The sequence below is a fragment of the Hevea brasiliensis genome, unplaced genomic scaffold (genome assembly GCF_030052815.1).
Source record: "Hevea brasiliensis isolate MT/VB/25A 57/8 unplaced genomic scaffold, ASM3005281v1 Scaf105, whole genome shotgun sequence".
NCBI lineage: Eukaryota > Viridiplantae > Streptophyta > Magnoliopsida > Malpighiales > Euphorbiaceae > Hevea > Hevea brasiliensis.
Genome location: NW_026614592.1, coordinates 163,821 through 180,674, shown reverse-complemented (window position 1 = coordinate 180,674; position 16,854 = coordinate 163,821). Strand labels below are relative to the sequence as shown.

The 16,854-nt window shown below is 30.7% G+C and overlaps 1 protein-coding gene and 1 pseudogene across 1 annotated transcript; one reads left to right on the top strand and one right to left on the bottom strand.

Annotated features, from left to right (window-relative positions):
* Positions 1-13: 13 nt before the first annotated feature.
* On the bottom strand, positions 14-634 carry LOC131176434 (uncharacterized; the record flags this gene model as incomplete). Its single annotated transcript, XM_058141486.1, has 1 exon — positions 14-634. A coding segment is annotated over exon 1 (621 nt), but the record flags the coding sequence as incomplete, so codon positions are not given.
* A 6,247-nt stretch (positions 635-6,881) lies between these two features.
* LOC110662157 (uncharacterized) lies at positions 6,882-11,132 on the top strand (annotated as a pseudogene).
* Positions 11,133-16,854: the final 5,722 nt, after the last annotated feature.

The window sequence follows — 16,854 nt, the reverse complement described above, 5'->3', positions numbered from 1 at the left end:
GCAATAAGCATGCTCCAAGAGGATCTTCAAGATGTGCTTTATGGAATTCCTCTTCAGCTATCTTGTTAACTATATCAACCTTTAAGCATTCATTAGGTTCAAGTTTATGCTTCATCATTCTAAATAGGTTGAATTCCACTTCTTCATCTCCTACCTTGAGAGTTAACCACCCATTCTTAACATTTATGATAGCTCCGACGGTTGCTAAGAAAGGTCTTCCTAGGATGATAGGAATTTGAACGTCTTCCTCCATTTCCAAAACAACAAAATCAACTGAGATGAAGAACTTTTCCACCTTAATAGTGACATTATCTAAGATGCCCATAGGGTACTTTATAGACCAGTCAGCCAGTTGCAGTGAAATTGTTATAGATTTAAGCTCTCCTACATTCAGCTTCTTACATATTGACAGTGGTATTAGACTTACACTTACACCTAGGTCACAGAGTGCCTTGTCTATAGTCATGTTACCAATAAGACAAGGTATGGAGAAGCTTCTTGGATCCTTCAGCTTTGGTGGTAGCTTGTTTTGCAGTATGGCACTGCATTCCTCTGTAAGAGCAACAGTCTCATAGTCTTTCAGCTTTCTTTTCTTCGAAAGAATTTTTTTAAGGAACTTGGTGTAGGATGGCATCTAAGACAGTGCTTCTATAAAGGGAATGTTAATGTAGAGTTTCTTCAAAACTTCTAAAAACTTTCCAAACTGCTTATCCAGTTTAGCCTTCTGGAATCTCTGGGGAAAAGGTAGAGGGGGCTAATATGGCTCTGGTAGCTTTTTCTTATTTTTGATTTCCTCCTCCTGCCCCTTTTTAGCTTCTTTTTCTTTCTCATCTGTTTGGTTTTCAGGTCCATTAGGGGTTTATTCAGTTGATTTTCCCTCTGATGGTTACTTTTCTAATGTTCTGCTGCTCCTCAAGGTAACTGCCTTACAGTGCTCTTTGGGGTTCATTTCTAGTTGACTTGACAATTTACCAGCAGCCTTGCTTGAAGAACTTGCCTGTTGAGCAATTTATTTTTCAAGCATCTTATTGTGAGTGGCTAGTTGGTCCATTCTGGAAGCTAACTACTTTATCATTTCATTTTGCTATTATTGGGCTGCTAGGAAGCCCTCCATCATGGATTCCATAGTCAACTTTGGTTCAGGCTATTGAGGTTAAGGAGGTGGCAGTGGTTGTGCAAAGTTTTGTCCTCTATTCTGAAATCCTAGGGGTGCTGGTGGTCTGTACCCTTGTTGTTTGTTCATGGGCTGATTCTGTGGGTTGAACCATGAGAAGTTATAGTTGTTTCTCCATCTAGGGTTATAGATATTTGAGTATGGATTGTTGAGCTGTCTCTGGTGGAAGTTTCCTCTGTTATTCACATAGTTCAGTTATTCCATAGAGGGTTCATTATAATTATTGCATTCTGAAGTCATACACCCTCCTCCGCAGTTGTCATAGTGTTAATTGTTCATCCCTATGGCATTGGCTTGCATTCTATCAAGCCTTTTTGTGAGCTAGTCAAACTCAGCATTTATCATGCTTAGGGCATCCACTTCCAGGATCCCTACAGTTCTTCTTGTGTTTCCCCTTTTATTTGACCACTCGTAGTTGTGATAAGCGACCCTTTCCAGAAGTTTAAGTGCCTATTCTATTATTTTCTCCATTAGGTCACCTTCTGCTGCTGAAACTACTGTGTTCCTTATAAAGGGCAGTAGCCCATTATAGAAATTCTGAACTATGAGCCAATCTTCCATGCTATGGTGTGGACATTCCCTCCGTAGGTCTTTACATCTCTCCCATGCGTCATAAAGTGATTCACCTTCATTTTACCTAAATGTGTTGAGTTCAACCCTCCACTTTGCAGTCTTTGCAGGTGGGAAATACCTTGCTAGGAAAGCTTGTGAGAGATCTCCCAACTGGTGGATGTTCCAGCTGGTTGTGAAAGTAATCACTTCCTTGCTCTATCTAGAAGGGAGAATGGGAATGCTCTGAGTCTTATAGCTTGATCAGAGACTCCATTCATCTTGAATGTGTCACATAGGGAAGAAAGCATTGGAGGTGGTAATGTGGATCTTCTGTAGGTGAACCTCCAAACTGGGTCTGTTGAATCATTTGGAGCCATTCCATTTTTAATTCAAAGTTGTTGGCTTCCACAGTAGGTCTCATAACACTGGGCTGAAATCCCTGTGTAGATGGAGCTCTGTAGTCCCTCAGGAGTCTTGGTCTATTGTTGTTGTCAGCCATGATGGGAGTTTTTAGATTTCCCTGATTTTGTTCTTAGCGTTTCCTTTCTTTCCTGATGGTTCTTAGAGTCCTATCTATTTCAGGATCCAAGCCCAAGACTTCTTCCTCTGATTTTGTTCTAGTCATGCACCAAACCAAATACCTGAGAGAAAATAAAAGAAATAAAACAAATTAAGTAAAATTAAATAATAAATGCAAATGCCTAAATCAGCTAAATTGCCTATCGCTTAATATTACTAAAGTTAAATTTCCCGGTAACGGTGCCAAAAACTTTTTTGCTGGTTTTCAACCCCGCAAGTGCACGGATCATTAACAAGTAATAAAGTAGTGAGTAGAGTATCATCCCACAAGGAATTTAATTAGTAAGTTTCAAACTACACAACAATTTTTATTGTCTAGGCTACCGAATAAAATAGAAAAGAATTTGATCTATATTGAATGCTAAAGACTAGAAGAGTAATGAACTAAAAATGAAACAATATATTTGAAACAATTCAAGAATTAAGATTTCACACTTTAACCTTATTATGGATTTAATCTTGTCTATTCATTAGGTTGAGGATTATTGCTTTGATGGAAATTAATCTTAAGATATCTTAGGTCCTCTCTCAAGGCACCTAAGGTGTGTTTCGATTAGAGCTAAACCCTACTTTCATTGGTGATTTGTTCCAATAAAACCCTTTAAGATTTATGATTAATTGTGGAACTTTCACAAATTTCTTTAGGCTATCTCTAGGTTAGATTTCCTAGGTTCAAAGTCTTGATTTTCCAATACTAATCTTCACCTTTCAGTTCCTCGATTAATATCTTAAATCATAACTAGGTGGATACTAACACATAGCATGCATTAAAAATACAAGAAATTGAATCAAAGAACAAATCTCAATTCCAATAAATAAAACTCAAAATTTATCCATAATAATGATTACAAGCGTTACTCTTCTAATTCTAAAATAAAGAAACTACTCTCACATGGTGACTTTAGTAAACATAAAAAATGAAATATAAGAACATAAACACCACTTAAAAGAAATAGAACAAAAGAACCGAAGGGAATCTGCAGCTTTGAACTTGTGGATCTTTAGTTGAGGACTCCTCTTTAATGCTCGAGAACTATTCCTCAAGACGGCATGGAGAGAATGATGAAAATGTATGAAAATGTGTATCTGAAGATTTTTCTTCTATCCTTTCTATTTTCTGCGACTTCTATTTGTATTGAATGTCCAGGGTTAGGTTTTTAGAGTCCCAAAAGCATTAGAAGTCTCTTTTCTCTGTAAAAACTAGAGCTGAAATCTTAAGTAGGAAACTAACTGTCGGCTGATATGCGGCCCGTGTGTCACTACACGGCCAAGGGCTGTGTAACTTACTGGAGCTTTGAATATTGCATCTTGTGTCGGGGCAGAAGCTTACATAGGCCTCGGCCAGTTACACAAGTCCAATTACACGACCCGTGTACTTTTGTTCTTCCAAGAATTCTTCTAGTTTTACCAGGCAGAAGCTTACACGGGTCCCTGGAGGTTACATGGGTCGTGTTACACGACCCATGTACTGTGTTTCTTCTTTGGTTTCTTTGGCTTTTTCTTGGCAGCAAGTTACACGGGTCTCTGCTGTATTTACATGACCCGTGTACAATGTATCAGTAACAATCTTCTTTCCTTAAGTCTTTCTGAGCTTCTTTCTTTGCTGCTATGCTTTGGAACTTCTTCAAAACACCTGGAAATATGCAGAAAACATAGAATTCAGTGCAAAGTGATGAAATTTACAAATGTTAATGAATTTAAAGATTATGCATGAAATTACCTATCTAAAAGCCATGGAATGTTGTATAAATGTGTTTAAAAACATCTATATAATACAAGTGTATCAATGCACTATCATCCAATAATATATATACATATCACCCATATGTTAATCATCATCATCATCATCATTATTATTATATGTGCTAAAATGATGCATATTGTTATTAATGGCATTTTTTACATGAATTTTTAATTTTAAATAAATTAAAAAATATATATATTTTTACAAATAAGTTCTATAAATTCTGCCAAAAAAATATGAGATGAGAGAAGGGAAATTATTTTTTTTAATTATACTAAGTAACATAAATATTCTTTTTTTGCAATTGTATTAAGTAATAAAATATTAATTTTTGACCATATTAGATCAAAATTAATCAACTGGCTATAAAATGAAATAAACTTATAGAATTGGCTATAATTGACAAATATTGAAAAATTCTAAATCTTTTTTATTATTAAAGTTATGCCACGTTATCGATAACATATAAAATAATAATATTTTTAACACGTTAGCCAGAACGTAAAAGCTTAAGTCATGTTAGCAATAATATATTTAAAAAATAATATTTTGCCATAAGTGTCACATTAGCATTCTTAATTCTCTAATTTTAATTGAGCCATAATAAATATTAAAGTTTCAAATTATGTCAAATTAAAAAAAAAATGGTTACAATTGTAAAAACCCGTAAATTTTGTTTTTTTTTTTTTTATAACATTTGACCACACACATATATATATGTATTGAAATAAGTGGAGGTAATAGATTATTTTAATTAATTTTTAAATTATATTAAGTGAAATCTTTCATATGGTTATATTAAAATTAAATTAAATTCTTTAAAAGAATTATTAATTATTTTTCTTTAAATATTTCTTTATAATAATGTAACAAAATAATATTTGATATTTTTAATAGTAATTAATATATATATATATATTTCAATATAATATAATTATAATTATAATTTATAAATATATATCTACCAAAATTAAATTAAATTTTTATTTTTTAAATAATCATAGATTATTTTTTCCGAAATTTTTTTGATAAAAATATAACAATACGTGTAGAATGCTTTCGCAATCGTCACATGTGAAATTTGCTAATTTGACCAACGTTGGTAGTATAATTTATTTTTTTTTTTTTTTTTAATAAGCATCGGACATTTTCTACTTAAGGCCCCGAGGTTGGCTGAATCCAGACACAAACCGTACTAACAGTGGAGTATGACGTTAACCAATAGTCGCTTTGGATTGAAACCCTTGGCGGCTCATACTTAAATTTTATTTTATTTAATATTTTATTTTTATCTTTTAATTTTAATATATTATTAAAAAATTAAAAAATCTTAATTTTATTTAAAAAAAATCTCTTTAATTTGTAGTAATATATTTTTATATTAAAAAAAATCTTAATAGCAGAAACAATTAATTTTTTTAATGTGAGATAAAAAAAGATAAAAAATATAATTTTATTATTTTTTTAACTTAAAATTTTATTATAACAAGTTAAAAAAATTTTACAAAATAAAATTAAAATCTAATTTTTTTAAATAAATTGAAATTAAAAAATAAAAATAAAATATAAATAAAAGTAAAATTGTCTTTACCTTGAACTTGTTAGATACCTTTCTATGCAACGTATTTTAAAATATATATTTATTATTAAAAATATTTTAATTCAATTTTTATATATTAAAAATAAGTCACTTTTTTAAACAATTTTTCTAAATAATTTTAATAATTTATTCCTCCATCCATTTGATATATATATTTAAAATAATTATTCTTAAATTACTTCCCAACGAAATTAAATCCTGATAAATAAAAAATGGAAGTCCTCATATATTCTTAATTAGAATATATTATAAAATAAATAAATAAAAGAGGCCAATTCAATGCCCCTTTAACTCATTCCAAAACTTTTTTTAACTTAAAATTTAAACCAAAACAAATTTATTTGACTGAGTGAAATGACACGTAATTTTATAAATTGATGTGAATTATTTTCTTATGCTTCTGGTAAATAACACGTATTAATCCACAATTTTAACTCTCAATCTGACCGTCCGACCCGTGACCCGTCCACGACCACTAGTTCTCATTCTTCTTAAACCTAAAGTTTCTTTTGACATTGTAATATCTGCAAAAACCTATACATCTCCTCACCCCACTCTCTCTCTCTCTCTCTCTCTCTCTCTCTCTTAACTCGTATATATTGTAAAGGTTTCAAGCCTACCCCACTATGGAGGCAGAAGGACACGATCAAGCAAGTGCAAGATCTGCAGCCGCCAGCACTTGATATATAGACAGGGAGAAGGAAAGCATGGGCTGCTAGTGAATCTTAATGGTCTGTTATTATAGCACAAAATCAATTATCATATTTGTGTTGACATTACTTCTTCTAGTTCTGCCACTGTTTTTGCCATCTCTACCACCTCCTCCCTTGATTTTTCTCTTTGTACCGATCATAATAATGTCTGTTCTACTCAAGTTGGCCTTGTCCTGTCCATCACAAGTGTCAGATTTTTCCGCCCATATGTCACAAACTTGACCAATATATGCCAACTACTTCAAGCTTTGTGATGGAGCAGATGGCAAATGTATAGCATATGTAGACGCTAAGGTAATGCTTTTCAATATATTCTTACACGTGCAGAAAAATATTGAGCCTAGTGCATCCATACACATCTTAAAGGATTCGATATATCTTGATAGAAGCTTATGATAACTAATTACGGATCTGTTCCTTGAAAAGTTATGCATAGGTCAGATCTATTTATGTACTTGGTACTTTTAGGCTACTCTACCTTCTGAAAGGGAGGGAGAGAGATCTTTGACGGGAAGAAAGATGTCGCTAGTTGCTTGGAATTGGGTTTTATTAGTTAGGCCAGTTTGTAACCCTTGGCTTGTTTATAAGCTTCGTGAATTACATATGAAGATGACCGTTGATCTTTGCAGGTCTTCTGCTTTGATGATCTTCACAGCACTTTTTAATTGTGGGGGCACTTTATTGCATTTGGTGATAAAATTCATCCCATGGCTGCTATCATACATATCCTTGTTATTTTAAAAAGAAAAACAATTTTTTATATAAAAAGTTTTGAAAATTAAGAAATTGTCAAAATTTAACTAAACATCGGACTTCCTATATTATGAACCACTTCATTTATAAGACCAATTGATGGTAACTATAAGCATTAGATCATTGCATTATTAGTAAAATGGCATAAATCAATTTCTTTGAAGCATACACTGAAAGGAAGTGTTCTGTTTTGTGTGATAAACCTCATCATTTTGTGGGGGAAAAAATGGAGAGGCGAGGGAGATTTTGTGAGAGAATTTTCTTCTTCTTGTTAGAAATAAAGACTACGACAGCGCGAGTAATAGTAGTGATTCAAGTGTTCTTTGGTCTTAGCAAGTTATGGGATTGATAATTAATACATGTCAATTCAAGAGATGATTCAATAATGTACAAGTGCACATGAATATACTGTTCATACTTTAGGAGAACCCTATTAAATTGTGGGCATCCATTCCCTTTAAGAATTATGCATGGTTGATATTTAGTTTTTTATGCTTGCTTCTTTTTGCTATCCTAGTACTTTCTGCAAGGTGGAGAGGATAAGAAGAAATTAAATGCATGTTTGGTATAAAAATATTCTAAGCGTATGGTATGTGTAAAATAATTAATAAGAGTATATTATATTATTTATTTTATTATTAAAATAAATATATGATTACTAATTTATTATATAATATATATAATTAAAAATATATTTTTTAAAAAATATATAATTATTTTTTCATCTATGCATATTTTTTGTCATGTAATATATTATAATTAATTTAATTATTATTTATAATATTTTATAGTTATTTATTATTTATTATAATTATAAATAATTTATTGGTATATAAAAATTAATTTGGAGATAAACAAACTTTATAATTCATAAATTTCAAAAGGATAATATACAAGGGTGAATACTTTCTGATTTAAATTAAAAATTGAATTGAATCGAATTAAATCAAATATGTTTGATCGATTAGGTATTTTGGTACAATCGATTTATTTTAGTTAATAATTTTTAAGATTTTTGATTTTTGATTCAGTTCGGTTAATTAACCGAAATGAATGCGAAAAACTGAACTGATCAACTATATATATAAATAGCTAAATCAATCCCATCCCACCCCCCTTCAATCCCACCCGTAGCTCAATCGAACGTTAGCCTCCTCCTTCTTCTTGTTCTCATATGCCCAGTTCTTCTTCGTCATGTTCTATTTTTTCTTCTATCACTTCTTCTTCGCTTTTTCGTGATTCCCACCCTCTCAACACACAGACACAACCATAGACCCATACCCCTCTTGATCTCGAGAAAAACATAGGGTGTTTCTCAGCCATGCATTCTTGTCCTCTGTCAGTCATACATTCTAACTATGTGACGTTGTTTGCTATTTGTGGGCATTGAATTTACTTGTATCGTGCCACAAGAACAACCTCCTCCATCGCAAATCACAGATCGCTGCATCTCATGTCATAATAGTAACTGGTCCTCCTCCGCCTTCATTCTTTGATTGTTCAATTCTTCTACAGATAACCACATGTGTATCATACTAAGTTGAAACTTTGTAATCTGGATTGTGAAATTTTTTAGTTCTGATTTCTCATTTGTTGTATATTGTTTATTAATTGTTGATTCTTTGACTGTTCAATTCTTCTGCATATAACCATAACCATATGCGTATCATACAAAGTTGAAAACTTTGTAATTTGGATTGTGAAATTTTTTAGTTCTAATTTCATATTTGTTATATATCGTTTATTTATTGTTAGAGATTTGTGTCTTGATTTCTGATTTGTGTGTATATTATTTATCGATTGTTAAAGATTTATTATAGAGATTTAGGGTTTCTGCCTTCTAAGGTTTTCTACTGATGGAACTGTGCACTCATTTCCTGGTAATCAATGGGTTTGCTTCTTTTGATTGTTTTTGTGACTGTTTAGGGTGGATTCAGATCATTCCATGAGTGGCACATATAAATTTGGCTTGAAAATTTTATTTATCCTTTTTGGGTTTTGATTAGGGGTTTAATCTTGGACATTTTATTTCATCTTTTCTTCATCAACTATTGGGGTTTTTACTTCTGTTTTTTATTGAATGGAATCATATGGAGGTGTGAATTGTCTGAAATAAGGGAAAGAAAATTGGAATTTGAGTTTTTAGGCAATATCCATTTCTTTTGATGGAATTGGGATTAAAGAGCAAGGAGGATAGTTTCACTACATTTTTCCAATAGAATGTTCTTCAGTTTAGTGGTTTTTGCAAGGATGTTGCCTTGAATTGTTAGTGAGAATTAAGTGTCTAACTTTAGGGTTTCATTTTTGGAAGGTTTTTGTTATTGAGACTTAACATTGAAAATATGAAATCTTGCAAAATTTAGTTCAATCAACTTAGAATCAAACCGATATTTATTGATTTGGTTTGGTTCGGTTCTCCCTTGGTATAGGTTTGGTCTTTGAAATTCTTGATTTTCAGTAATCGGTTTGGTCAAGTTCATTTGATTCAAAGTCGAATTGACTGTTTACACACCCTAAATAATATAGTCTAACTAAAATCAAATCAACTACTAGTAGGTAAGCAAAAGCTTGGGCAATTAACTTGCGATTACTCAATTTACAAGTGTTTTCATAAAAGTCATTGAATTTTAATTTCTTTCATAAAACTCACTAAATTTTGATTTGTCATCAAACAAACTCATTTGCTCTATTTTCCATCCAAAAACTCCCTCCAAGTGATGACGTGACATAATCCATATGGATTTATTAATTAAAATATACATTCTTTCTTCTACTGCTTTCTCTATCCTACATGCACAGATCAAACCTAGTCTTCTCCCCTCTCTCATCTGCCTCTACAAATCTACTGCCCAAAAAACTCCTATAAGCCCAAAATTTACCCCAAAATGCAAACCTAAAAGACCCAGAAATTAAAACAAGCACTTGACAAAACAACTTATTTCTTTGCTTTCCTCTGCTTACCTTCACCGCCCACTCTTTCCTCACCCAAAATGACTTCCTTATGCTTCCCTCCCATTCTCTCTCCCTTAAATACCTCCCATCGTCTTTCCCTTTTTCTCCCTCTGCTTTTCTATATCCTCCTTCTCAGTCCTTCTATTGCCTATTTTCCTCTGCCTTGGACTTCGACCCTTGCTGTTGTCAAATTTTCACATGTCCAAGCAAAACCTTTACAAATCTTATTTCTCTTCTTTCACTTTCCCTCATCTCTTTCCTTCCCCCCTCCATTCCTCTCGATTCTACCATTGCTGCTACCCTCTTGTGCCTCGCCCACAACGCGTTTTATGAATCAGTAATGCGTAGATTTGGACTTGATTCACCTGCCACCATGCACCTCGGGTTTTACTCTATTTGTAAAATGGTGAACGAGAAATTGGGTGACTTGGTGGACTTCAGGAGGGATTTGGCATGCATAGTGATGGAATTTGAATGGATTTCTCTCCCTAATTGTTATGGGGTTTGGGAAATTTGGGGTTGACACTGAGCTACTGGGGAAAAATGGATTTCTTGTGCGGAAGGATCAAGGGAGCTACTAAACAGGCCTTGTTATCAGCTTAGTGAAAGAAATTCAATTCCCTAATACATATTGGGGGGTGTTTTGCTTTATTGTCGTGGCTATTAACTCCTTTTATCATGCCCAATGAGGAGGATAGTTTCGATTCAACAGAAGGGGAGTTCAGTGCTACTCATAAAGAGCAATGGGGTTAGTTGGTAATGCATTTGGGAGAGTTAAAGCTTGGTGGCAACTATGGGCAAAGAGGTGGAAAGATGATTGCACTGAATTTTTCCCATTCGCGATAGTTATGGGTTGTTTTGCTACATTATTTTATAATAAAGTATAGTGAGCCATTGCCAGAGAAGAGCGTTGGATGCATTCTATGCGAGAAGGAATTGCTAATTTTGGAAAGAGAGGCAAATGAGAGAGGGGAGAGGACCAGGTACGTGCTTGCTAAGCACTTGCTAACTTGGTTTAAATCACAGAAGAAAGAAAGGAGAGAGGGATTTTACTTGTGCATGTAGGAGAATGTATATTTTAATTAATAAATCAACGTGGACATGCTACATCATCACTTGGACGGAGTTTTGGATGGAAATGGACTGAATGAGCTTGTTTGATGTCAAATTGTTTGTGAGTTTTATGAAAAAAAAAAAAATTAAAACTCAATAACTTTTATGAAAACATCCTTAAAGTTAAGCGATTGTAAGTAATAATTACTTACAAAAGCTTTTTAGAGTTAATATAAACTACGGTTAATAAATAATTTATCAACTGTTAGTTATAGCCTTAATAAGTTTATTAAATAGGTTGATTTACCTATTTAACTTGATTTGCATGTCCTCTGTTGGAGGCACTGGTTGATCGGTTGCAAGTAGTAATCACATTCATCCCAATATCGAAGCAAATCATCTGTATCCCTATTCTGAAAAGTAAATCAAACTAAAAAATTTGAAATTGAAAAAGCTGCTGAATTTAAATTCTTAATATTTTATATTACAAAACAATAATCCATTGACGATAGGTAAGCGTTACACATTTCATTATTAGTACATAAATTATCAATATCTTTAAAGCATCACTAAAACACAGCGTTTTGTTGGGGAAAAAATCGAAAGTAGATATATTTAGAGAAATCTGGTGCACCTATATATCAATCAAATTAAACTTAAGATATTTGCACGGATGAGGCCATAAAATATAGATATACATGCTGCCAGTCTAGATTAAAATTCTCTTAGGAAAAATTTTAGCTAGATTTAATTTATTATAAATTTAAGGTATAAATATGAAAGTTTTACGTTTTTTTACATATAAATTTATTATATATATTATGTTTTGAGTTCATAATAAATTAAATTTAAATAAAATATGTATGAAAAAAATAAAAGGATATTTGTCTATTATATATCCGCATATATTTATAGGAATCCTATTGCACTTGCATCAAAATCGAAGGAACACAAATACACACATATATACATAAGTGGAAAGGAGAAGAGGAATAATGAAATTACCAAAAGTACTTTTCATGATTTATAATATTTATAAAAATATTAATTAAAAACTTATATATGAATTTATCAGTAATAATGTATGTTAGCGATAAAGAGATTATCTCTAATTCATATTACATCATAGCTAATAACTTTTAGTAATAATAATTCATCATTAATTAAGGTATAATATATTAAAAAAATTATTAAAATTTTTAATAAAATTATTAGGATTTTTTTTTGAATTTTGACTAATTTAGGCAAATAGAATAAAATTAATATTAATTTTATAATTTGAAAAATTAACCAAAGTAAAAAATTTAAATAAAATTAAAAAGGTTTCTTAGAGTTTTTTTTTTAATTAATAAGTCACATTAAAAATTAATTAAAAAAATACTATTCATAAAAATATGTAGACTTTATTTGAATAATTAATCATTTAAAATAAAACATACATTTTAGTTTTATATTTAAATACAATAAAATGTCATAATATCAAATTTAAATATTCATTCATTTCAAATTTTTCTCTATTTAAAAAAAGTTATGTTATTAACTAATTGTTCAACTATATAAATATTTAAAGTTATATTAAAAAATAAAATTAATATATAACATATAATTATAACTAAATATTTTCAGATTATATAGTTTAAGTTTTCATCAACATATTTATGATATATCCTTTTTCATTATAAATATTTTAATTTACTAACATTTTTAATTTGTATTATATAAAATTATATATATAATAATAAAAAATATAAAATCCATCCAATTATTAGCCCAACTTCACAGTTGTAATCTTGTATTATTTTTTAATAATTAATTAATAATATAAGAGAATGAATTGGAGAAGAATTGGAGAATTTATAACTTATCAAATTATTTTTATTTTTTTAATTTATAATAAATAATTATTAATATATTAAAATATTAATATTATTATAAATCCATTTTAAAAAAATTGTTATAGATATCCTAACAAATAATTTTATTAATAATAACTAATAATATGTAATTTAAAGACTTGATGGTAATATATATATATATATATATATTTAAAATTTTTACAATGACAATTTATTCTTTTTTTGTTTTTGAAAATTTTGCTTTATTTTAAAAGTGCCTTCCAAGTTGTACCGGAGATTAGCAACAACATTGCTCTTAGGAAGGCTACTCACCACTGTTAGTCAAAATTAATTTAAATTAGTTAACATGGCATAATTTTAACTATTTGTCTCTTTGAATTAATCGAAATATCATAATTTTAATCATTAATTTATTTTAATTTTCACCGCTCACTAAAACTAATATATATACTTAAATTCAAGCTAAAGTTTCCAAATTCTAAAGAATCCACCATAATAGTAGAAAGTTGAGAAACTTTAAAATTTTTATTATCGGAACTAATTTTATTTTTTAAAAATTATGAATAATAAAAAATTTTGGGAGAAAAAAAAATATTATACCAAATAAAATGGATATTTCAAATCTTGTTTTGGCAAAATGAAAGATATTACCAATAAATAAGAATATACTTTGTTTTCTTAAATACAAACAACTAGAATATAATGAAACTATTTTTTAGATGGTTGTATAATTTTAATTTAGACCCTTATTTTAGTTTTCTTAGTTTTGTTGCATTATTACTTGTTCTGAAGGAAAATTTCTATTAGTTTTAACTTTATTATTTAGCATGGAAATTTTTATAAAATTGCATATAAATAAAATTATATCACGAGTGCATATAATGAGTATACATAACGTGTAATGCATGTTAAAAAAAAATACTTAACTTAGGTTTTAAAACTTGAGCACAAAAAGACTTAGGATGTGTTATTAACCTCCATCCCCACTTTGTTAAAAGAGCAAAATCAAAGCATTGCAAATTCTAAACCCAAGTTCATCACTGCTTTTTGGCTTACACAATTGATTCCACAAGACTTAAGGAACACATTTTTCCTGATAATCTGGTCAATTTCACCACAAAATGTGGTTAGCAAAGAAAAAAACTCATAAGTAGGAATTTTTTGAGTAATATATTTAATAAAATTTTCTTACTTGCGAGAAATCATGTATCGCATCCCTTAATGTGGTACTAGATTTAGTCCTTGACTGAGTTAAAAAATCACCTCCTTTGATCATCCAATTAGGTTAGGGAGTCCTAAAAATTTGAGCGTTGACTAACAACCCTAACTCTAAAAAAAATTTCGAATCCACTCTCACATAGTAGATGAAACATTGTAACTGAAAGATATCTCAAACTTATCATAATTTATGACTTGTCTTGAGTCCATCTTGTATTGTGTTAATCTCCACTACAGTTATTGACTTCCATAATGTATTGATCGAGCAAACAAAACACTACCCTCACCAAAACAAAAAAACAGTGTGAAACAGTAAGGCTCCCTCAACACACTTATATACCATGAATCATTCTCTATCCAACATCTTCCTTGATAAATGAAGAAAAGCCCTGAACACATAGTAAAAATAATTAAGTTGATCGAGGGATCACCTTGTAATAGACCACGCTAAGGAACTTAAAACTACAAGGTTAACCATTGATAAAAAAAAAATGAGAAAGAAATAGTGTATAAACAAGTCATAATAAGGTTGATAAAATGTGAAGGAAAACACATGTTCACAAGCACTTACATTATGGATCCTCACTCAAATCTATCATAAGCTTTTTCATATCCAACTTTAATGCAAAATCGCCTTGCTTCCGCTTCAACTAATGCTTTATGGAATGTAAAAATTTAAAAGCCATCAAAAAGTTATATGTGATTAACCTCCTAAGCACAAAAGCACTCAATGACTAATGAATAAACTATATTATCTTCTTTAACTTATTAGCAAAAACCTTGAACATAATTTTGTACATCATATTACAAAGTAATATCTGACATTTGGGTTATATAGAAATATGTCTGGAGTCAGAATATTCATCAAAAAAACCAAGAAGAAGGGGTTTTAGTTATGAGAGCATAAGAGAGTTGGGAAAAAAGGAGGTTGCTATAACAAGCAACTTCGAAAGTCGAAATTCCTTTTATAGACATAAAGTGGGGAAACTCCACTCCATTCCCATTATTGGTTCTTGTTCCCTAACACGACCAAACAATCCTCCCTGCTTTATTTCTCCCTTCTTTTCTCTCTTTTCCATTAAATCCTTAACCCTAAATTGTTCTAACACTTATAGACTCTCCATTAACTCTATTGAGGATTAGAATCTCCTCTCTCTCTTCCTATTTTTGCATCAAAGATTCAGGAAGTAGAAGAGAGACCTTTGTCTTAGTAAACCCTAAGGCTTTCGGGTAAGTACTTGTGTTATCTATAATCTCTTTTACTTCCTTATTGTCATTTGATAGTATGGAGAGATTAAAGGAGAGTTTTGGTTTTAATATGAATTAGGGTTTTGGCTATATCTAATAGAAGATCCATGAGTCTTGGATAAATAAGGTTTAATTAAATTATTTATTATTGTACTAGTGTACAATATCTTGAGAAAGAAAAGTGGGATTTGGTTTGGTGCTGTGCATGTTGAAAATGGAAAACCTAAATTGAGATTCATAGGCTATGTGTTCCAGATTCACTGGCCAAAAGTAAACTTTTTAAAAATCGAAGTACGTGCATAGTAACATATATAGTGCACGGGATTTTCAATTGTCGAACTTCCTTAAGAATAACCATTGATGTTTCTGTATAGATTTGGAGATGAGACACTAAGAGGGTGACCAATAAAAAGAAGGATTTTGAGGTAAGTGTAAGTGAAGTCAAGAGTTCTATTTTTGTAAGGTGAATAGAAACTGAACACTGGTTTCTTTAAAGAACATATTTGTTGTGCATGTGCATTCGTGCATCATGGGTTATTTTATTAGATATCTCGCATCTTAGGAAAACCACATAAATATGCATATGTATAAAAGTCACTAAGTTTGTGCTTAATTATTATTTGGTGCTGGTAGTTTATGGATGACCCATTGATTCCCCAATGAGAGATCATAGCTCTGATACAAGGAATGGAATGTCAACGATGTTATAAATGAATGAATGAGCTCATTACTATAAGATGATATATAGATGTCTGGTAAGGCAATTTTGTGTCTCTGGTATCATAGAATTATACAATGATAAAGAGATATTTCTGAGGACCTTCCATAGTGGGCCAAGCATATTGGAATGATATTATGGGAATGTTAAAGGGAGAACCTGAGGTGTCATAACCATTGTATGTGAATTGCTATGAAACCTCATGTGGATTATGCAAACATGTAATTGTCATTAAATTATGCACTCTTTATTATTCCCTAGTAGTTTCTATATTCATTGAGTACCATTACTCATTCTCTATTTCTTTCTAACCCTTTCAGGAGAAAGTAACAAAAAAGAGTTCACAAATTTATAAGTGATCCTAAGAGGTTTGATATATTATTCCTTCGTTGGATATATATATATACTTATTTATGTATTTATTTAATAGCATTTTATACAAAATATCAAGCACAATTAAACTTTTGCCATAATATATGTCACAAAAATTTTATATATACATACCTACTATGTGTAAGTTGCATTCTATTATGATATGATTATAACAAGTTGAAGGCAGGGTTTTGCCACGACTCTATTATGAATGAGAATTATGACATTATTTGCCCCCTAATGGCCCATATGACATGAAAATGAATGAAATCTCTGAAAAACCTACATTATATGAGATGTAATCTCAATGATGATGTGGGAA